At 34.0% G+C, this 25,175-nt stretch overlaps 1 protein-coding gene across 1 annotated transcript; it reads right to left on the bottom strand.

Annotated features, from left to right (window-relative positions):
• On the bottom strand, nt 1–24,926 carry LOC114325775 (synaptic vesicle glycoprotein 2A-like). Its single transcript, XM_028273906.2, has 4 exons — nt 24,777–24,926; nt 19,246–19,584; nt 9,391–9,916; nt 1–937 (listed from the first exon to the last, which is right to left on the bottom strand). Exons 1-4 carry the CDS (start codon nt 24,841–24,843, stop codon nt 280–282), a joined length of 1,590 nt encoding a protein of 529 aa, XP_028129707.1. The 5' UTR covers nt 24,844–24,926; the 3' UTR covers nt 1–279.
• Nucleotides 24,927–25,175: the final 249 nt, after the last annotated feature.

The raw sequence follows: 25,175 nt of genomic DNA, 5'->3' as shown, positions 1-25,175 counted from the left end.
TATTTTTTAATTCATTTATACTTTAATTTTGATACAAATAAAAATATAAACTTATAATAATATATTATTATAATATTATATACATTAAGTTTTGTTTTAATTTCTCCAATATTAAATGCACTCCACAATACCTGGCCTATTCTTCAGTTAAAGTTTCAGTCTCTACTAGGAGTAGTGAGTACACCCATAGTTTGTACATTAAATACATCTTTCACGCTACTAAAATTGTAATTTGTTGAAGAGTTAAAATTTCTTCATTAGCTCATTGATTTAACTTGTTTAAATTGATTGGTTATTTATAGCAGCTATTTCAAAATTATTTAACTTCGTTTCTTCAAAACTTTTAACTGTTTCAGCACATTTCTTCTGAGCCGGTACCAGAAAGCACAGTATTCCTCCTATTATCTGGACAGAAGCCACAGCAAAAATCGCCAACTGGCAATAATCGTCCATTAGAAAGGCGAACACTACGTTACTGATGGCAGCTCCTATCCTCCCGGCACATATCACAAAACAAACTGCCATTCCACCGATACTAGTGGGAAAAAGCTCAACTGCTATGCTCGTGATACTCATATTAGCAGTCAACATTGTAGCTTGAAAAATACATGAAACTATGAGATTCTGAAGTGAGGTAGTCAAAAAATAGATACACGCTGCAGATATCCCTCCCAAGAACGTCAACACCAGAGTAATATTCCGTGAAGATACTCTAGTACTGATTAAACAGGAGATTCCGTTGAAGATTAGCGCTGTTGATCCAGTTGCTACCGTGCTTATTATTACTGATTGGTCAAAAGATGGTTGGCAAGAATTTTCCCTATCTTTTGGTAACGAAGAGAGTTCTTCAATAGTCACTGAAGAGTTTGGATGCAAAAGATGGTACTTCTCAAATTTTATAAAAAGTTCTGGTAGCCATAATCCTAAGCCGAACAATCTACAACAAAATAAATGTATCAATTAACAAAGGATAATAATTTATTAATTAAATACAAATATTCACATTTGAACAGCTTCAGAATAGTTCAGAGAAATAAGGAAAAAATCCTGTTGGTGACACAACCCCCTCCAGGCCGAAACTAAACTTTTTGACTAGTATGGACATCTAAATTAATAACCTATATGTTTCCTGCAGCCGATTTTGATGATATACATAGTTATAAACAAATGAAGATCAAAAAACGCTAAATTTTCGCTATTTTCGTCTATAACCAAAAAGTTAAGTATTTTAAACAAATTTGAGAATGAGAATCTCATAAATCGTATAAAAGACTTCAATATAGCGTTCGCTGAATATGTCTATCCTTATTGGTTGCTTAGAAAATTACAAAATAAATAATAAATTTTGAGATTTTATAAATATTCATAACTTATGTAAAAATTAACTTAGAACGTTCTTATTACACGGAATGCTGAGACTTCTGGTGATTAAATCATACCCTAAATTTCAAAGCAATTGGTCAAATAGTTTAAAAGGTATTTAATTTGTTTATCCCAAATTAATTTTTTTTGCAACGCTATAAGTCAGAAAATGATGAAGTTACATTAGTACTTTGGATAGTTTATGAAAGAAGAAAATTTATATTATTATTTTAATTAAAAAAATGAAAAAAATAATTCTAAATACTGCAAAATTATTTTGCAAAAACATGTGACTTAAAAAAGGGGGGCTAACTTCGTCCCTAATTGTCCTAGAACAATTGTTTTTCTTTCTAAATGTGTATAAAAATTCAGTCTTTCCAAATATGAAAAAATAATTTTTCTACGGGTAACGGTTAAAAAGTTATTCTAATTGTTTATAAGTAAGCAAAAAATCGACGTGTTATTGCAAAATAATTTTACACTGTTTAAAATTAATTTTTGTCATTTTTTTTAATTAAGTCAATAATATAAATGTTCTTCTTCCATAAACTGTCAGAAGTCTTACTGTAACCTCATAATTTTTTGACTTACAGTGTTGCAAAAAAAAATGAATTTGGGATAAACAAATTAAATAACTTTTAAACTGCTTGACCATTTGCTTTGAAATTTAAAATATAATTTAAGCACCAGAAGTCTCAACAATCCGTGTAGTAAGAAGGTTTTAAGTTAATTTTTACATAAGTTATGAATATTTATAAAAACTCAAAATTTATGATTTATTTTGCAATTTTCTAAGCAACCAATAAGGATAGACATATTCAGCGAACGCCATATTGAAATTTTTTAGACGATTTATGAGTTTCTTACTCTCAAATTTGTTTAAAATGTTTAACTTTTTGGTTATACGCTGTGAGCTCGTACGTAGAGGGGATATTTACAAATTCGCGAGCGCCAGTAGTGGCAAGTCTGTAAACGTTTACCGGAAATTTGACATAAATGTCAAAGTGATTAATTTAAAATTAAAATTAAAAACATTAATTATAAAAAATATTAGTTGGTCAAAGCTGTGGTATATATTTTTACCTTAAATATACTTACGTTTTAAATACTGAATTTAAGTTTTTTTAATGTTCCGTAATATGTAAAATTATAATTTAATATACTAATCTTAGCGCCATCTACACGATAATTGTGAAAGTATCCGAAGTAAGAAATTCATATTTTATTAATAGGGCTTTTCATTCACAGGCATTTGTTTCGAGCTTCTGTCATATTTCGTATAATCCGTATATATTAATATTATACACAGATTATACAACATATGACAGAAGCTCGAAACAAATGACAATCGATGAAAAGTCCCATAGAACGTCAAAATGATTAGCAAAATCTTAAAAAAATCGATTACAATTTAATTACTTTTTTGCGTTGTAAATATTAAGCGATAACAATTAAATAATAAATTTAAAAATTATCGCTGAAAGATGAATTAGTAATCCGCTAGGAGCGCCACCAGCAAAGCTCAGAGCGTATAGACGAAAAAGCGAAAACTTACCGTTTTTTGATCTTCATTTGTTTATAACTATGTATATCATCAAAATCGGCTGCAGGAAACATATAGGTTATTATTATAGATGTCCATACTACTTAAAAAATTTGGTTTGGGCCTGGAGGGGGATGTGTCACGAGAAAAATCTTATTTCTCTGGACTAGAACAATATTATAGTTATTAAGGTACCAAGGGTATTATAGGATAATAACGCTTGAGGTCAATGGTGTATATAACGAAAGCATTATTATCTATAATATAATACCCCGTGGTGCCTTTACCGTTAAATGTCCGACTAAATTATTCTTTATATGCAAAAAATTTGAATGAATTTTGATTTAATTAGTTTTCAAATAAGTACATTTACCAGCAATAGTCGTAACATAATTGTGGTAACTATAGTTTTACTTAGGTTGTTATTTGTCAACTTGACAGTATTTAACTAGTTATTTAAATTTAATAAAATTTTAAAACGGCAAAAATTTCACTGAGGCATTTAATACTTCAAAAGGCATCCGACAAGGATGTTGTCTATCTCCCAATCTCTTTAAAATATACCTTGACCAATCCTTACAGAGGTAAAACCGATGGGACTGAAAGTGGGAGATGACTCCCTATTTACATTATACTTTGCGGACGACCAAGTTGTTATAGCCCAAGCTCAAGATGACTTAAGCTATATGATAGGGAAGCTAAATGAACATTACCAACAGGCAGAATTAGTAATAAATATCGACAAGTCAGAATACTTCATAGTGGGAAACGAAGACATTGAAAACCTACCATTGGAACAAGGACATATTGTTGGTGTGAAACAATGCAAATATTTGGGAGCTATATTTAACAAACGAGGAAATAGTGAAGATGGAATACAACATAGGATCAATAAAGGTAGAAGCATCACTAGATCCCTCAATTCAATTTTATGGGACAAAGATATCAGGAAGGAAACAAAGAGAAGAATTTATGAAAGTATAATGAAGAGCGCTACAATCTACGGTGCATAAGTTTGGGACATAAGTGCAAGAAATAAAAAGAAGCTACTTAGTACAGAAATGGACTTTTTGAGGAGAGGTTGTCAGGTTTCGAGATTAGAATATGTAAGAAATGAAACAATTAGAGAACATATGAAGGTGGAAAAAACTATAATAGACGATATTGAAAAGAGACAGCTGACATGGTTCGGTCACGTTAAAAGAATGAATGAGACTTGCTGGCCGAGAAAAATATTAGAGTGGGTCCCACCGGAGAGAAGAAAAAGAGGACAACTACGGAGAGGCTGGAGGGACAATATTCAGGAGGCAATGGATTCGAGGCAATTAGATGAAGATATGTGTTACGATAGAAAAAATTGGAAGCTGGGTATGGAGAGGCGGCAATAGCCGTAGAAATCCATTATTTAAGTTTAAATTTAATGCTACAGGGCGTTATTTTTCCAAATAACGCCCTAGGACATTATATCATACTTAACTGACTTCGAAATCATGTCATTATTTGTCAAATAAAATACCAGTCTGACATTCATAATAATAATAGTTCACGAGGAAAGAATTTTTCCTGTAGTTGGCTGTATACCATTTATTACAAAAAACCATAAAATCCTTTATAAAAGGTATATTTGTTAAAATCTCTATATAGGGCTACATCACAGAACAGAACTAGTTTTCACTTGCTACCATACAGTCATGATGTGAACAAGTAAGATTCGAGCTCAATGGTACCTACCTAGAGCATGAAACATTGGATATTTTAAACATCCATGTTTAATTTCACATTTCATTTCCATGTTCCTATGACGGATTAATTGTAAAGGGTTTTTACCCAAATATTTTTTACTTTGGCGGTTATCATGTTAGATTCACGAAAACACTGATGATGATCGGTCATCCGATCGAAAACTAGTTCTGTTCTGTGATGAAGCCCTGTATAGGGATTTTAACAAATATAACTTTTATCAATAATAATAGCTTCAGAACAATATTTAACGTAATATTTTGCATACAGTTCTTTATATCCTGAGCAACCTGGATTCAATAATAAATAATTTTCATTATTAAATTAAAAATTAAAAATTAAAAACAGCTGTTTCATTTAGATTTAGAGATGATCCACCATCCTCATACAGCCGTTTAGATCTCTCCAGATCTCTTCAATGGGGCTACATGAATTGACTGAAATAATTTTCAGTCTATTCTTCTTTTTGGAGTAGGCCTGATAACCTTGTGCAACATGGATGCCTTCTTGTGCTAGAGCGGACTCGAAGAGAGAGAAAGAGAGAGAGAAAGAGAGAAAGAGAGAGATAGAGAGAGAGAGAGAGAGAGAGAGAGAGAGAGAGAGAGAGAGAGAGAGCCGTGAATGGGGCGGTTGGGTTAGTTGTACCAGTAGTAATACCACTACTAGTGGTATTACTAAGAAAGTTGGAGCGTGAATGCCGATGTTGGATGTTGGATTAAAAATTTCCACTACACTGAGAGTCATAAGTTAAGGATATAGAAAATGTATGCTCATTTTCATAGTTGATTTTTTCGTGAACGGATTAACGGATTTTCTTTAGTATTTACAGAGTTGTGCAAAGATTTAATTAAACTTCTTTTTTGTACTTACACCGGGTGGAAGAAAAGTAATGTTTTTCTTATGTTAAGTTTGAAACACCCTGTAGGGAGAACGAGGTACAAATCTGTATATAGTTTGGAATCGAATTGTAGTCTTATGTTTTGTGAACATTTTGTTTTTTGAATCTCCCTGATATCTTTAGCTTTCTAAAGATAAAGAAAATAACGAAGAAAATAGGTGGTTTACTCCTTAACATGTATTTTAACTGAAACAAAACTAAATTAACACTAAAACATAACAGTTAACAAAACTTTAAAAACAGAAAGACACATAACGTAAACAGTTCTTATCGACACCTATAAGAGGTATTTGTCGATCAGCTAAGCGGTATGCACAGCACAAGATAAGAGAGACGAGATTGTTAAATGGAGGCTCTATGTTTTGGGGTGGAATTTCTCTGAAAGTCATACGGATTCGGTGTCTATCTGGAGGCTCTTTAAATATTGATAGGTACATTACACATATTCTTTTTCTTTGAACACTCTTTTTCTTTCGCACTATATATAGGAAGTAATTTCGTCTTAGAAGTATGATAAGACATGACCACCTCACGTATCGCTGTCGTCAGTTAAAACACATATTTAAAACCGTCTAGTTTCTTTGTTATTAAAGATATCAGAGAAATTTAAAAAATAAATGGTTCACAAAAGATGAGACTACAACTAACAACATAGTATCAATGCATAACCACCATTTTACCTTTTCCTCCCTAAAGGGTGTCTTAAACTTTTGTTTCGGTTAAAGCACATGTTAAACTACAAAACCGTCTATTTTCTTTGTTTCTAAAGATATCAGGCACATTAAAAAACAAAATGTTCACAAAACATAAGACTATAATACGATTCCGATGCATACTCATTATCGTACCTCGTTCTTCCTACAGGGTGTTTCAAACTTAACATAAGAAAAACATTTCTTTTTCTCCACCCGGTATAAGTACAAAAAAGAAGTTTAAGTAAATCTTTGCACAACTGTGTTAATACTGAAGAAATATCTAAAATTGTAAAAAAAATAGCGCGATCCGGTAATTAAATCACGAAAAAATCAACTATGAAAATGAGCATAAATTTTCTATATCCCTAACTTATGCCTCGCAGTATATTACGTATGGGATGTCTACAAGTTTCTTTACGCAAACATTCCTAGTTTGCAAATACTTAATAGAAAATAAACTGTCACAAAAATTACCCTTATTAAAATACACGATTCTTTATTATCTACTTTTTGTTGGGACCAATCATTTTCCTTTCTGTAAATAAAGACCAGTTTTTTATTAACCTAAAACTATTTTCATTTGGCATCTTATGCAAATTTACTATTTGAATTGGGAATAAGCCACGATATTAGTTATACATTAAATTTATTTGATGTTTCGACTTCCACTTCGGAACATTTTCATAACGATTTCAGAAGTAGAAGTCGAAACGTCAAATAAATTTAATTTGTAACTAACATTGTGATTTATTCCCAATTAAAATGGTAAATTTGCTACGAGACCGCACTGTAACTAGTATTTCCTCCGTGTATACAATTTGCTTACAACGTCAGCTCCAAACAAAATCTGGTACATACATCGCTGAGCAAAGATCCCTAGGTTCGCAAATAAATAATAGAAAATAAATTTTAATGGCACGAAAAATTGCGACTATTAAAAATACACGATACACCCACACACAACAAAGTAAATCCCAGCTCCAGTTTAGAAAAAGTTTTTATTTCTTTCTAAAATAGAATATAATTACTCTACATCTTAAAAAGTCGTAAAAATTACAAGAGTCGTAAAAATTAATTAGTTCATATCAGCCCTAGACAAATGCTAGAGAAACGAAACTTATGGCATGCTTAATTATGAAACCTCACTCATGTACCCAATTTTTAAAAACACAAATCCTCCGAATTATATTTTGCATAGACTTTACTCGATACATTTTTTAGTGTACACCACCGTGAAAACGGGTGGCTGAAAGGTAAGACCTTTGCTGGCGGCTAGAAAGAAAAAATGTTGGAGCGTGAATGGTAGTAGTACGACTAGAGGTACCACAAAGTAGTACCACTAGAGGTAATACAAATCAGAGCGTGAATGGCCCACCTAACTTCTAGATCTGCATTGTCCTCCATGTGTTTTAGTCAGCCATCCGTATTTATTTGGCTGACTAAAACAAGTACATAGGTATTATTTTTATGTGGGATTAAGCAATAATAATTATTGGTGTCATGAAAATTGCATTTTTAATTAACTACTGTTTGACGTTTCGATTTACACTTCGGAAATTGTTCTTAAAAAGATTATTTTAAAAAATTCTGGGAAATTGTATAACCTGATTTTGTTACATTATGTATGTTAGGATATGTGCATAACGTAACGAAATCAGGTTATAAATACACGTTAACCATATAAAATATCATCGATGGCATCCGGAATGAAAAACATCAATGGCCGCCTGATAAAAATTTTTGGAAAAAGTGTGTTCGTAAGAATCAATGTTTGTTTGTAATGTCCATCGTGTTATATACATACTTTAAATGTCTTATTTATTAGCAATTCAAACATAAAATAAGAATAAAAAAAACATCAATAAACTCCATCATTGGAATTTAGAAGAAGTACAGACAAAAACACCTGTAACACAGAATAGAAGTACCTAACCAGATCAACTAGTACCTACATATATTATGGTATCATTTTGCCACACAATAAAATAGAACCTCGATTATCCGTCACGGCACCGGACCAAGGGTATGACGGATAATCGAAAAGACGGTTAACAGAACATTAAAAAAAGTTAAAAATTGATAATACAACTCTCAAATTTTATTTGTATGTTTTGTTTGATAATATAAGAGGAATTTGTGTTCGTGTTAATATTGTCGAATTTGGTTTAAAATATTCTGAAATCTTTGTTTGCTTTACTGATGCTTCACATTTTATAAGGGCTGAATTTTTTAATCGGCGTAAGATCGTGCAATCTACTTTATTGGATTCTTCTTGCCGAGAATACCACTCGATGAATAGTTGCATGTGCGATGCATCTTCTCTAGCATCTTTGTCAGTTGCAAAAGCATCATCGACATCGCCACCGTCAAATTCCAAGTTTGTGTCAGCTTCTGAACCTGTTTCGTCAGCCTCTGTTTTGCCATTTCAACGATTTCATCAACTGTTAGCAATCGATAGCCGTTTGCGTCCTCATCACAAATTAACCATTCGTTTATGTCATCTTTAGGCAACGAAAACAAAACAGTTGATTCAGCCATAACTTCATTTTATGGTTTTACCGCATTGTATATTTCAGTGAATTTCGTTTGGCTTATCGCAGTGCTAAAAAAAATTGACTCAATGACTTGAATTGATGACTCAAATTGTTTCTTATGTACTCATTACAACTTATGTACGGACCCTGACGGTTAACAGAGGTGACGGTTAATGGAGAGACGGATAATCGAGGTTACACTGAAGGTTGATACAATTTTTTCAATTTTTAAAAGCACACACACAACTGACTAAAATCCCTTGCCTAACATCTGAGTGAACGTGGTCCTACCGTGAGGAGATGATGACTTTGAATGCATTCACGTACCTTAGCTACCTAGTCTACTTGTAACTGATATATTTTGATTTTGTTTTAACAACAAACAATTTGACCTCTTATTCTGGTCTGATGATGGGACATACATTATAAGTCCCGAAACCGGTAGCCAGTTTTTAACATCAATAAATAAAAGGAAAAGTTTGTCAGTATTGACCTAACTATTTCATTAGTAATTTTTACCTAACTATTTCATTATGTTTAGTTAGTTCATTGTTTATTACTGGGTACTTTAGTAAACATACGTGATAAAAAGAAACAATAGTGATAAAAAATACTTACCCAAACATATTACTGAACATGATGGCGCTGATTACAAAGATCTTTGTATTAAAAGGTTTCTGAAACAACTTTCTAATTTGATTCGTCACTTCCTTCAAAATCCTTGCAGTCTTTCCGCTGACCATGACTTCACTGTTTTGTACATTATTGTAAACTTCGCAAATGATGGTTTTAACAGGGAACAATTCCGGACTCTTTCCTGAGTTTGCAGAATAGATATTCTTTAAAATTTTCAGTGTTTTTTTATGATTTCCTCGGGCTATATAAAATTTAGGACTTTCTGGTAACCTTGTCAGCCAAAGACATACTAGTATTTCAGGAATAGCAATTAGAAGAAGAAAAACTCTCCATGGAGATATTATAAATATGTTTTTAAAATTGTAGTTAATGTTTACTGGTAGAATTAGATATGCTATGACTGGGAGGAATAACCAAGATCCAATGAAGAACAGTCCTAAAATACAGACTGTTCTAAAGCGGTGCGTAGATGGTTGGAATTCTGCAATATAGGTGTACATTAAACTACCTGCAATGGAAGAAAACAGTTAGTAACAAATTGTTATTAGTTATAATAAATTATAATTATTAGTATATAATTAAATGTATGCATATAAATATGCAAAAATGCAAATTGTAACTCTGAAGAAGAACTCTCAAAGGTTTATAGACTGTAAAACATTTTGCATAAAGCAAATTAAGCTTTGCTACGGAACAACAATAACTGAAGACAATAACGGATTACAAGAAATACACAATAGGATATAAGCCGGAAACAGATGTCTTTATGCCCTACAAAGCCCTATAAAATCGAAACAACTAACAACACGTACAAAGATACAAGTATATAAAACAATCACACGACACGTAGTGATGTATGGAAGCGAAACGTGGACGATAACAAACGCGAATGAAGAGACACTAGGCGTTTGGGAAATAAAAATCCTAAGGAAGATCTTTGGGCCTATGCTTGATGAAGCAGCAGGACAATATAGGATCAGAACTAACAAAGAGCTCGAAGAACTGCACCCAGACGCCAACATCATAAAAGAAATAAAGTCCAGAAGACTCAAATGGGCAGGACACTTCAGTAGACATTCTGAGCAAAGAACAGTAAGGCTGGTATGGGTATGGGTAAGTCCCAACTGGAAGAATACCACGCGGACGCTCTCGACCCCGGTGTCTAGATAATATAGGAGACCTGAAGGCTATGGGCGTGGAGAATTGGATAAAGATTGCTCAAGACAGAGAAGAGTGGAGGCATGTTGTCGAGTCGGTTAAAATCCACAAAGGGTTGTAACGCCATGGAGTAAGTAAGTAAATTACGCTTTCCTACGACTATTCAGCTATTTTCAAGCAGTTCCTTGCTCTTAGAACTTGCACCTATAGGAAATATTATTTTAAAAGTAATTTTTGTTTCCAACTTACTATCTCTTATAATAGCCATTGAAACTGTAAAATTTTTCCAGCAATAACTCAAACATAAATATGAATCGTTTTTTTAAAGGGCGTCATCAACATTTTTTTCATTTTTATTTTAATGAAGTTTTTGGTTCATTATTGTCTTTGTATTGTTCAGTATTGTCAAAAATGACTTATTTGAAATGTAACATATAAGTACTTAAATTGTAAAAATTATTGTAAAAATGGATAAAAACATCAAAAAGTAATGATAATTCTCTTAGAAAACGAAGTCCCGCCAGAAGAGTCCCATAGGAAATGTTTTACCATACTTTCCTAAATTTTATGAGATATTTTCGTAGGTCCGATAAACAACATCTAAAAGTAACTAAATTAGTAAGAAGAGGATCCCAAATTTGGAGACCAATGAATGAAAAAGACTTTATTTATTTGATTCCTTTTTGTAAATTTTAAAATTAATTAGTGTTTAATACAATCAAAATTCAACTCTCACGCACAAGTTGTACCTACAACTTCAGTGAGAAACTGAGTTTATTTTGTTATGTACAATTTATTTGCTACGAATAAACTCCATAATTATTTATTTATTTATTATTTATTATTATTGGAGCTATCAGTTTGTTTTAAAAGGGCAGCTGTTCAACGCTACTTTCTATGCCAGAACTTTGCTTGAAATATGTGGTTTGTTTTAAAAGGCCGCATGTGATGCAATCACATGTAGTATAGTATAGTTGATCCAAAAGATGGCATAACCCAGACATCCAAAGTGAGAGTAATCCTTCAACACCAAATTGTTCTATATGGTCCACACAATGTACAGAAAAAAGTCACACCATTTTGAGCGTCGGGTTTGGGGAGCAGAGGGGGGAGAAATCGGTAAATTCGTAGTTTTTTAAGTTTTTCGCCAATATTTCTAAAACTATGCGGTTTAGCATGAACAACCTTCTATACAAAATTGTTCTACATTAAATTTGAAATAAAAAAGGCTCTATGCATAATCTTTCTAAAATGAATGGTTCCAAAGTTACGGAGGTAGTGTAGTATAACTGGTCCAAAAAAAGGCCTAACCCAAACATCCAAAGTAAAAGTTTTCCTCCAACACCAAAATGTTCTATACAGGGTGTCCCAGACTAATTTACCCACGCTATATCTCTTAAACGAATGGAGATTTTCGAATGGGACAAGAGGTGATATATTCTACTTGTAATACACTTTAATATGGCGTACAAAAAAAGCATCCCTTAAATAATCATCCCTTAGTTACAACCCCTAACTTTAATTGTTTTAATAGCACCCTGTATATTTCTTTATAGTTTTGGATGTGGTCTTTTATCGTCTATTCAACACATTTTTTGAAAATAAAATCGGTTCGTAAATAACCTAGAAACTATCAGTTTATTTTTGTTAAATTGTGTGTCCCAGACTAATTTATCCAGGCTATATTTCTTAAACGTATAGAGCGCATTTGACAAAAACTGATCTATTCCATTTGTAATACACTTTCATATGGCGTAGGAAAAACTCATCCCCTAAGTATTCATCCCTAACTTACAGGGTGCTATTTACAAAAAATAAAGTTAGGGGTTGTAACTAAGGGATGAATATTTAGGGGATATTTTTTTCTACGCCATATTAATAATCCGGTCAACTTAGACATCAAAATGCTTGGCAAATAACAAAAATTGCCGGAGAGCCAAATTTTGGTGGAGAGCTAGAGTTTACCATAACAAATAAAGTTTAAAAAGTCCCCATCGATCCCATGTGTGCGTCAAAAGTTATTCGGGGTCAAAGGTCAAAATTTGAGATTTTTTGGATTTTTTTCGAAAACGGTAAGTTTTATCAAAAAAAAACCTCAAACCAAAGTTGTATATCTTAACATTCTCTAGAAAAATTGTCGTTACAATTTTTTCCCTAAGAGTTACCATTCCTGAGATATGGCGATTTTAAAAGTTACTTTATACATTAAATGCACGTATAAGCCCTTGGCCCTTAAGACAAGTATAAATGCCTATTTGTGTCTCTTTTATATAGTATATTATACTATTCTGAAAATATTTCTTCAAAAGGTAATCAGTCCCAAACTGAATTTCCTCTATCCACGTGGCCTTGAAAAACATTTGGCTATACCATTGTTTAAAAAAGAACAGATTGTCTATTATAGGCAATGGCTACACTATTGTCCGTAGGTCTGGTTCATAATATTATCTGTTTCTTTTAGTGCTAAAGGTTCAGTTCAAGTGAATATAAGTACTCATTACAAGCGTCTACCATTTAGTACCGTTACCGTTATTTGTACAATTTTATAGTTTTAAAAATGTCTCAGTTTTGCTTTATTTGCAATAAACTTTTAAGTGAAACTAAAACAGTTGTGGTTGATCGTGGAATGCCAAATTTAATCGAGGCTAGTGTCGAGAGAGGTGATGAGTTTATTGAGTATTTAAGAACTCAAAAATCCGTTACAATACACGTGAATTGCAGAAAATCGTACATTCGGAAAACTTCAATCGCTGCAGTGAAAAGACAACGTGAGGAGGAACAGGCTAGTACTTCAAAAGTAAGTCCACCTCATACTAGAACGCGAGTAAATAAATCACATTTTTGTTTTAAAAAATACTGTTTATTTTGTGGCAATGAAGCCAATAAAGAATCTGAGATAAAGAAAGCACAGCATCTTCGAAAAATAATTCGTAACGTGACTACCCTAAAATTCAAAGAATCCCTGTTGAAATTTGCTAAAGATCGTTCTGATGATTTTTCGAAGGCTGTTCTTGAACGTATTAATTTTGAGTATGATTTAGTCGCTGCTGATGCAAAATACCATGACAGTTGTTACAAATCTTTCTTAAAACCTAATACTGGTCGTAAAATTGGCCGTCCACAAGATGAAACTGTAAACTCTGCGATGGAGAAAATGTTTCAATTCATAGAAACGAGTGATGATTGCCAGTTTTCGTTGGATGAATTAAGGAAAGTTTGTCAAGATGTAGTTTTAGATGACAGAACTATAAAAATACGATTGAAATTGAAGTGTGGTAGTAGAATTATTATTACAGAAAAACCTGGAACCTTCCTCCAACATCAGCATCTGCTTTTCAACATTTGTATCGAGTATATTATCAAGTTCAAACATGGCTAGGCAATGAACTGAATCCAGAAGACTGGGGTTGGAAATTAATAGATAATACTCTGGAACCGATTAAAACCTTACTCCCACCTGCTCCAGCAAAACTCCTTAACACTATTTTTTGCAATTGCAAAAAAGGTTGTATAGTGCCAAATGTGGATGTAAAAAAGTCGGGTTGCTGTGTTCTCTAGTGTGTACCAACTGCCAAGGTCAGTCTTGCTCAAATGTCCAGTTTAGTACAACAGAGGAAGACTCCTGTGATTTTAATGAAGAGACCAATGACTCAGTCACATTTGAACAATTTTTGAACATCCAGCAAGAGGAAGAGGAAGAAGATGAAATCGAAGAAGACTCTGTTGAAGTAGACTTTCAAGAATATGAATCTGATTAAAATATCTAAAGAAATCAAAACAATAGTTAACCTAATAATCAATAGCAATATCGATAATCAACATCAATAATAAGGTAATATCTAGAACTTGACCGGTATTGTTTCCTTAAATTATCCTAAAATTGTCAAAGCAGTTAGTGGAGTAGGCCTACAGAGGAAACCACGGTAAAAAAAACGAGCCGAATACGCTCCTCACAGGTGGTGTGGAAACGTGTGCATATCATGTATAATGTGACTCTTTGCATCGCGATATCTCAGGAATGGCAACTCTTAGGAAAAAAATAGTAAGGACTATTTTTGTAGAGAATTTTAAGGTCTACAACTTTGGTTTAAGGTTTTTTTTATAAAACTTACCGTTTTCGAAAAAAATCCAAAAAATCTCAAATTTTGACCTTTGACCCCGAATAACTTTTGACGCACACATGGGATCGATGGGGACTTTTTAAACTTTATTTGTTATGGTATACCCTAGCTCTGCACCAAAATTTGGCTCTCCGGCAATTTTTGTTATTTGAAATGTCTATATAGACCGGGTTATAAAGTGTATTACAAATGTAATAGATCAGTTTTTGTCCCATTCGAAAATCTCTATTCGTTTATGAAATATAGCCTTGATAAATTAGTCTGGGACACATAATTAACAAAACTAAACTGATATTTTCTTGGTTATTTACGAACCTATTTTATTTTCAAAAAATGTGTTGAATAGACGATAGAAGACCACATCCAAAACTATAAAAAAATATACAGGGTGCTATTAAAAAAATTAAAGTTAGGGGTTGTAACTAAGGGATGATTATTTAGGGGATGATTTTTTTGTACGCCATATTAAAGTGTATTACAAGTAGAACATATCACCTTTTGTCCCATTCGAAAATCTCTATTCGTTTAAGAGATATAGCGTGGGTAAATTAGTCTGGGACACCCTGTATAGTCCACATATTGTTAGTAAAAAGTTACACCATTTTGAGCGTCCGGTTTGGGAGGGAGATGGGAGAAAAGCCGGTAAATTAGTAGTTTTTTTACGTTTTTCGTCAATATTTCTAAAACTATGCTTTAGCGTAAACAATGTTATGTACAAAAATGTTCTACATGAAATTTAAAACAAGAAATGTTCTATACATAATTGTTATTAAATCACCGGTTCCAGAGTAACGGAGGGTGAAAATCGAGGTTTTCGATACTTTTTATATTTTTTGGGCAATATTTATGATATAACTATACCAAAAACCCAGACATCCAAAGTGAAAGTTATCCTAAAACACCAAATTGTTCTATATGGTCTACATAATGTCCAGAAAAAAGTCACACCATTTTGAGCGTCGGGTTTGGGGGGGAGAGGGTGGAGAAATCGGTAAATATAAAAGGTATCGAAAACCTCCACTTTTCACCCTCAGAGCCTATTTTACTTCAAATCAGGCCCGAGGCACTATACAATTTTCGGACCCCTAAACATGATTTAATAATAATAATAACTTTTTTAAATGAATTAATTATTTAATAGAAATATAGTTGCACCAGAAATTTAAATTTTTATTAACCATAAATAAAATTTATATTTAAACAATTAAAAATTGTTTTAATACAGTGTGTCGCATTTAAGATGAAGGCAGTTCTATATTTCGGCATCGGCTATCAAAATAAATATAGATTTGAGGTTTTGCACAGTCATACAGGTTGAAGGTTCACATTTTTCAAGATATTCAACTGAAATTTAAATTTTACTCGCGGCTTACTACTGCGAATCCAAAAACAGAGTAAATGTTCTATATTTTGCTTCTCGTTGGAGATATCGGAAAAAGTTATTTGAAAAAGTAGTTCCAAATCTTATTCTAACCCCACATATCTACCAAATTGCATGACAAAATTCGCAATTTTAGCTTTTTCAATATTTGTTGGCAGGACCCTAAAATTCGTCTGTCCCGAGATGCATCTTGGGCCAGCCAATTTTAAGTTTTAGGATCCTGACTACCAATAATGAAAAAACTAAAAGTGCGAATTTTATTATCAAATTTGGTATGTGGGGATAGAATAACATTTGAAATATCTTTTTCAAATAACTTTTTCCTATATCTCTAACTCGAAGTGTCTCGAAGTAAAATATCGAAAATTTACTCTGTGGAGTCGCAGTAGACTGCGTTTAAAATTTAAATTTCAGCTATCTTAAAAAATGTGAACATTCAACTGTATGACTGTGCAAACTTTCAAATCTATATTTATTTTGACAGCCAAAATATAGCGCAGTGTTTATCTTAAATGCGATACACTGTTAATACATATGTCATTTCCTTTTGTAAATAATTTGGTCGTTGAACCATAAAAGGATAAACCGTTCTTGGAAAAAAATTTAATGGCTGCTTTTATTCGTTGGAGAACGTTTCTCCAATGTTCCTTTTCTTCTAAATAACTTTTTTCCATTAATGTTACAATTTTTCCTGCTGTACTACTTCTCTTGACTAATGTACCAATTGATAAAATATGTTCAGGAGTTCGCTTATGTTAAATAACTGTCCTATTGATATTTTTCCAGTGATTACACCCAGCGAAAGTTAGAAAAACAATCATTTTCGTGGAAATCAGTTTATAAACGTATTTAATAATAAACACCGCTACATTTAGGACTGCACACTAACCACTCGCTTTTCCCCATTAGCTTTCATTTTATAAAAAATTGCACTTTTCAAATGTCTGGTTTTAAAATTATCCGGTTGTGTAACACATTCACTAATTTTATCAATATGTATATTGATTCGGTCAATTATTTATAAGATCTTGTTAAGAATCCAAATTTAAATGTTTTGGCCAATCTCCTACAGCGCTATTATTGACATTGTCGTTTTCTATAGGAGATGACAGAGATGTACTTGTGACAGGTGAAGTCGCTTTAAAATCAACATTGGAGTCATCATTTATCATTTCATGTTCGTAAAATGAAATAATTTTGAAAATTCATTTTGTTATTGCAATAAAAAAATTTTTTTGGTGATCTTTCCGGGCCCCATTTAAATGCGGGCCCGAGGCAGGTGCCTCACGGGCCTAGTGGTAAAATAGGCCCTGTTCACCCTCCGTAGCTCTGGAACCGTTGATTTTATAACAATTATGTATAAACCTTTTTTGTTTTAAATTTTATGTAGAATATTTTTCTATAGAACATTCCTTACGCTAAATCATAGTTTTAGAAATATTGACGAAAAACGTAAAAAACTACTAATTTACCGACTTCTCCCCCATCTCCCCCCAAACCGGACGCTCAAAATGGTGTAACTTTTTACTGAACAATATGTGGACCATATAGAGCAATTTGGTGTTGACGGAAAACTTTTACTTTGGATGTCTGGGTTAGGCCTTTTTTTGGACCAATTATACTATACTATCTACCTCCGTAACTTTGGAACCGTTCATTTTAGAAGGGTTATACATAGGGCCATTTTTATTTAAAATTTAATGTAGAACAATTTTGTGTAAAGGGTTGTTCATGCTAAACCGCTTAGTTTTAGAAATATTGACGAAAAACCTACAAAACTACGAATTTGCAGATTTCTCCCCCTTTCCCCCCCCCCCCAAACCCGACGCTCAAAATGGTGTGACTTTTTTCTGAACATTATGTGGACCATATAGAACAATTTGGTGTTGGAGGATAACTTTCACTTTTGATGTCTGGGTTTGGGTCTAACTATACCATATTAATGCGCCCTTTTAATGAAGCTGATGAATTTTTTTTCAATTTCCCGAAAGTTTAGATTTGGTCACAGACCCTTTCAAAAAATACTGATTCATATGTCTTTCATATTAAAATATTTCTGCATGATATTTATAAAAGCCAAAGAATTGTATTTGTCGAACCGACTTGAACGACAAGTCAAACAGGCATTAATACAACATAAAAGTCAAAAGTGGGACGAATATCTAGAAGAAATGGAAGAATGGGTCCAGTACATGTAAGAAATATGGAGGCTCCAAAGGATACAAAGAAGTGATAGGAAACCTATCCTTCTACTCCATGGAAAAAAACGAAATCGGGTACGACTTAGAAGAAAAAGCAGACGTAATAAGGAGGAAGGTAAAATGCTGAAGAAATACCCGAAGATCAAGAGAAAATAATTACCTCCGCGTCACCAAGAGATATAAGTGAGCTAAGCAAAAAAAATGTCACTAAGAGATGCACCTGGACCAGACTAAATAACAAACAAGGCTCTGAAGTATCTCTTCTCTCAAATAAAACTCTTGTATATATATCTAACAAACACCACAAATAAAGTACTGAATTGTAGGCAATTTACAAAAGGTTGGAAGGAAGCCAATGTAATCATGATGCACAGGCCTGGAAAGAACAAGATCTTCTCACAGAACTACAGGCCAATTAACTTCCTTCCACCAGTCAGCAAGATAGCAGAAAGAGTGGCATCCAATACAGACTCCAAGAAGAGAAAGATAAAGTAGGAAGAATTCCTGAAGTACAATTCGGCTTCAAAGCACAACACTAGAAGTCGTCAGACTAACATATTACATAACAGCTGAATTCAACGATAACGAGTTCACAGGAGCACGGCAACCAGTTCACAGGATACAGGAACCAGATGTAGCTATAAATCCAGAAAATACACAGGCAGGTATCTTCAAAAAGAGAAGAGGTAACCAAGAAGAACAGCTAACAGTGCAATAAAGACCCATCGAATGGAAAAAGAGAACTAAATACTTAGGAATCACAGATGGAACTGAGAAAGACCAAAACAGCAAATATTTAAAGAAGACCAGGACTTGTCTTCCGTTGGCTCTGTTGGCTAGTTTGTTCGTCCTTTATTTGTCTGGTCATTATCACTTTATCATAGAATTATTATACATTGATTTAAATGCCACATATTTTATTAATGCTATATGCATTTGGTTTCAATTTTATACATATTATGGATTTAAAGCTTACCTGGTGCTCCCATAAGAAACCCATTGATAAATCTACATGATACCAGAGTTGCAGTATACGGATTAACAGCAGAAACCATGGTAACGATGACGTTGCATATATGAGCAAATATCAACACTTTTTTCCTGCCATGGTTGTCAGCAATAAGGCCCCAAAGGAAACAGCTGACGGTTCCTCCAACCAGAAAGGAGACGTTGAGAAACCCCAGCTCTAGAGACGTCAAATTAAGTTCGCACTGGGCGGGTGGGAAAATGTACGAAGAAATGCCGTTTTGGAAACCAACAATTATTATGGATAAACTGCAGACCGCTATGGCTTCGTAGTGGAATCTACCATAACCTAAAATAGTATCTTTTGTAATAAATAATATTCTCCCTTTTACACTGCTAACGCGGTTTTGGGATTATAACAGGGTAGTCTGCTATCTCTAGGACCTACGGTATACAAGGAAGGTAACAGGGCCAGTGCTACGCTTCAACCACCTATTATTACCCCTAATTTTACCCAAGGTACTCATTTTATTCAGGATGAGTCGACCTGGGACATGTAGACATTTTAAAAAATGTCTATACTAAAATCACAATAAAGATGCACCAGAAATAAACGAACCAAGACACGTGGAATGTTATAAGGAGCACTTAAAAATCATGATTTACAATGTATATGCGTTGTGTGTACGAGTGCTCCTCGTCACATTCAACGTGTCTTGTTTTGTTAATTTCTTCTTCTTCACGTACCATCTCCGCGAAGGAGGTCGGCAATCATCATAGCTATTCGTACTTTGGAGACGGCTGCTCTTAAAAGTTCATGTGATGTACATCTGTATAACTCCCTATGCTTATTTTTCCTTGAATCTTTCCCTACATAATGAGTTGAAGCATGTTGTATCTCTCTTCACGTGTACTATGTTCGAGATATTCCAATTTTCTAGTTTTGATTGTATTTAAGACTTCCATTTCTTTATCCATCTTTCTCAGCACCTCTTTTTTTGTGACGTGTACTGTTCATGATATTTTCAAAATTCTTCTATATACCCACAACTCGAATGATTTCAGTTTTTTCATTGATGCCGCATTCAAGGTCTAAGCTTCGATTCCATAAGTCGAGAAAACGCAGCATCTAGCCAACCTTACTCTTAGCTCTAACTTCAGATCTTTAGATCTGATCTTCAGATCTGTTTATTTCTAGTGCATCTTTATTGTGAGGTGTGTAAAGGGGTAGTGAAGCGCAATACATGATGTCGTATCCTGTTGGCATCACTTAGCCTCTCCTACTCAATTCCTATCTTCACCTCCAAGCTGGTACACACCGGTAACCTGAGCAACCCCACTGGAGATTGGGTAACCAACCTCAGTGGAAGGTGGGGTCAGGGCTGACGAAGAAGGGAGTCCTGGTCCTCCGATGAATAGGGGGTTGGGCTGAAGGTTAACTACCTCCTCCTAGAAAAACTACGAGTTATTAATGTGAAAGGAAGAAAAGCTGGACTGATCAAACGACGACGACTGTGCGAGAAAAAGGAAAAAGAAAAAGGAATACGATTTGAGGGTTGCGACATGGAATATTCGAACCTTGTATAGATTGAGAGCTCTCCAAAATCTCTTAAATGAACTAAATAGATACAAAATAGACATAACTGCCATATAAGAAATGAGGTGGATTGGAAACAATATAATGGAAAAAAGAAGCCACACGATTTTCTACAGCTGCGATCCTAAAGGTCACGTCTTGGGCACTGGATTCATAGTAAACAAGAGAGTAAAACATACTATAAGAGATTTCAGAGCAATTAGCCCCAGAATGTGCATTTTAAGAGTTAAAGGACGTTTCTTTAATTACAGTCTAATTAATGCGCATGCCCCGACAGAAGAAAAAGAAGATGAAACTAAAGAAGAGTTTTATGATGAACTAGAGTCCGCATATCAGTCATGCCCAAAAAATGATATAAAAATAATCTATGGAGACCTAAACGCCAAATTTGGAAGAGAACAGGAATTCCAACCCACAATAGGTAGGCACAGTCTCCATGAGCAATCAAATGACAATGGCAATAGGTTAATAAACCTAGCAAGATCACTTAACATGGTGATTGCTAGCACATACTTCGCTCGCAAAGATATACACAAGGGTACCTGGAAGTCCCCAGATGGAATGACAGTAAATATGATAGATCATGTTATTGTAGACTCGAGACACCAATCGAATATAATAAACGTCCGCACCAGAAGAGGGGCAAATGCGGATTCTGATCACTACCTGGTCGAAAGTAGAGTAAGGGCTAGAATTTCAAACATCAAAAAGGAAAGAGGCTCTAAACATGAACGATACAAGGTAGAAGGACTCAAAGAAACAAACAAAAATAAAGAGTATAAAGAAAAGATAAGCATCAAACTAGAAAACAGACCAAAACATGAAAACCCAAATAAGGAGTGGGAAGAGTGCAGAGAAATCATAAAAGAGACAGCTAAAGAAGTGTTAGGCATAGAAGGTAAAGAAAGAAGAACAAGAACGAATGACTGGTTTGACGAAGAATGTCAGATTATAACAGACAGAAAAAACAGAGCATATTTACTGATGCAACAGGGGCACAGAACCCGACAAGCAGAGGAAGAATATAAACAACTACGCAGAGAAGAAAAGAAAACTCACCGAAGAAAAAAGAGAGAGAGAATATATGAACAAAGAACTTCAGGAACTGCAAGAACTAAGTAGATCGACAGAGACAAGAAAATTTTATCAGAAACTGAACAAAAGCAGAAAAGACTTCAAACCGAGAACGAAGATGTGTAGAGATAAGGAAGGTAATATATTGACAGAACAGCAAGAGATACTAAGAAGATGGACAGAACATTTTACGGAAAAGCTTGAAGGAGATGGGAGTGAGACGAACCCTGATATACCATTAGACCAAGCAGACAACAGAGAAAAGAGTCCACCAACAATAGCCGAGATTAGAACAGCAGTAGACAAATTAAAGAACAATAAATCACCGGGATCGGATCAAGTAGCATCGGAATTACTGAAGGAAGGAGGAGACGCACTACAGAAAACAATACATGTATTGATAACAAAGATATGGTCAAATAAACAGCTACCAGCGGAGTGGAATAATGGTATTATTGTACCATTACATAAAAAAGGGAATCAGTTAGAATGTGGAAACTACCGTGGAATCACGCTGCTGAATGCAGCATACAAAATAATGTCCAACGTCATTTATGAAAGACTTAGACCACACGCTGAAAAAATAGTTGGCAGGTACCAAAGTGGCTTCTGTAGACAGAAGTCAACAATAGACCAGATATTTGTTCTGCGACAGATCCTTGAAAAAACAAGTGAACATAACATCGACACACATCATCTCTTCATAGACTTCGAAAGCGCATATGACAATATAAACCGAGAATTCTTAATAAAAGCAATGAAAGAATTTAATATACCAACACAACTAATAGAACTGATAAAAGAATCTCTAAAAGTAGAAAGTAAAATCCGGATACAAAACGAACTAACGGAAACAATAGATGTGAAAAAGGGACTACGCCAGGGAGACGCTCTATCATGCATCTTGTTCAACATTGTACTCGAGAAAATAATGAGGGACACAACAGTCAATACTCGAGGAACAATAATTAATAAAAGCGTGCAAATACTAGCATTTGCAGATGATGTTGACATAATCGCAAGATCAAGAAGAGAAATGATAGAGGCATTTAATCAAATAGAACGAGCTGCACCAAATAGTGGCCTGAAAATCAACCAGAACAAAACAAAATATATGCAGGTAAGTAAAAACACAGAAATAAGGCAGCCACAAAATATAACAATAGGAGAATACAACATTGAGGGGGTAAAAAACTTTACATACTTGGGATCCCTAGTCACATCTGATAATAACGTAACAGAGGAAGTGAAGAGGCGAATATTTATTGCCAATAAAAGTTATCATGGCTTAATTCGGCAACTAAGATCAGACAACGTCGCAAGGAAAACAAAATGCCAAATATACAAAACCCTAATAAGACCGGTACTCACATACGGCTCAGAAACCTGGACACTCACTAAAAGAGAGGAAACATTGCTAGCCACCTTTGAAAGAAAAATCTTGCGACACATATATAAGGGCACAAAAGAAAATGGAATTTGGCGAAGAAGGTACAACTTTGAACTATACGAAATATACCAGGATCCAGATATCATAACATTCATTAAAATAGGACGGCTGCGTTGGATGGGACATGTAGAAAGAATGGAAGAAGGCGAAATACCAAACAAAATATTCAAACAGATGCCAGTAGGAAAAAGAACAAGAGGAAGACCGAAGCTGAGATATTTAGAACAAATAGAAAATGATATAAAAACCTTAAAAATAAAAAACTGGAGAAAAAAAGCACGAAACAGATCAGAGTGGAGAAGAATCCTGGAACAGGCCAAGACCCAGAAAGGGCTGTCGAGCCAATGATGATGATGATGATCTTTATTGTGATTTTAGTATAGACGTTTTCGCCGGCGCTGGGATTCGATCCCCAGCCTTCTGATTGGAAGTCAGACATCCTGCCTTCTGAGCTATCTGGCACGCTAGTATTTTTTGTAGCAAGGGTAAAATGAAAATTAGACATGAGTGGAAAATTCCCAATGCGAGCGTTAAACTCTTTTACTAGCTGTATTATTTACCTACAGTTCTTATAATAAAGATATTACATGTTCTGACGTTCTCTAAGTATATGATTCATTTTATCCCATCTTATGTTTAGTCAACATAGCATAAATATGTTTGTGTATTAAACTCTCGGGATTTTTATACAATTTGACGAATATAAAGAACGTGTTGTCTTGTTCCCCTACCTGGGATACATCCGCAATTTTCTTGGGGAATCTGTGATAAGAGAATTGATTTTAGTCTTTCTCCAATAAGAGGACAGCTAAATAAGGGCACAGCCATATCTGTATGTTTAAGAGAGGTTGTCTGGAATAACTCATATATGCGAACGAACAGCAAAGCTAAAATCTATAAAATATAGGTACCTATATCAGACCCGTAGTGACCTATGGAATAAAATCACGAGAAGACACTAATAAAACCAACAGTATGCTACGTTAGAACCGGAATGAAGATACTAAGAGAAATACCAGGGAAAAGAAGAATAAGAAATAACATTATAAGACAACAATGCGGTGTACAAGATGTAGTGAGATAGGGTTGGTAAAGATAAAGGAAAAGGAGATAGAGAAGCACAGACTACCAAGAATTGCGCTAGAAGGAAAACCAGCTAGCAAGTAGCCCCGGGAAGGCTACCAAAGAATATAAGAGATAGCTGGCAGTCTAGAAAACAAGAAGAAAATGGTGATAAATATTGTTGTTGATCCTTATCGTCAGGATTGGTAGTTTTTGAGATTGAGATTAATTTATCAACCACTTCAAAGTCAGGTACTACTAACAAAATGTAATAAGATGACCGAGAAGAAGAAGAAAAAGAATCCTGCTCTTTTGACAACAATAATGTGAGGAAAATTATAAGTTACAAACTACATACCTGTTAAAATGATAGCTTCATCAAAAGTTACACTCTCGCTGTTGCTCCTGCATAATTTCGGCATCATTGTACTCTATTTTTTTAAGTAGTTTTTATTTTAATTATTTTGCTGTTTATACATCTCCTGTATTAGAGCTCAAATCAACTCGAAACCTTTATTCTGTTATAAATGAAATTAGAACAGAAAAGGAGAAAATATGGACGATAACATCGAGAGTGTTAAATATAATTTGGATAGTCTAGGTCTAGATAATGAAAGTATACTTTTACTTTATTCATAGAGGCTGGAATAAAAGGTAAAAAAAAACGGATCTACCGAAGAAGAATATCGACATATAAAAACCTGTATTAGCGGAAGAAGCCCTGACAAGAAAAGACAAAAAGATAAAAAGCCTGGTA

The sequence above is a fragment of the Diabrotica virgifera genome, chromosome 1, assembly GCF_917563875.1.
Source record: "Diabrotica virgifera virgifera chromosome 1, PGI_DIABVI_V3a".
Lineage (NCBI taxonomy): Eukaryota > Metazoa > Arthropoda > Insecta > Coleoptera > Chrysomelidae > Diabrotica > Diabrotica virgifera.
The sequence above is the reverse complement of the archived record's forward strand: the minus strand, read 5'-3'. Positions and strand labels throughout refer to the sequence as shown.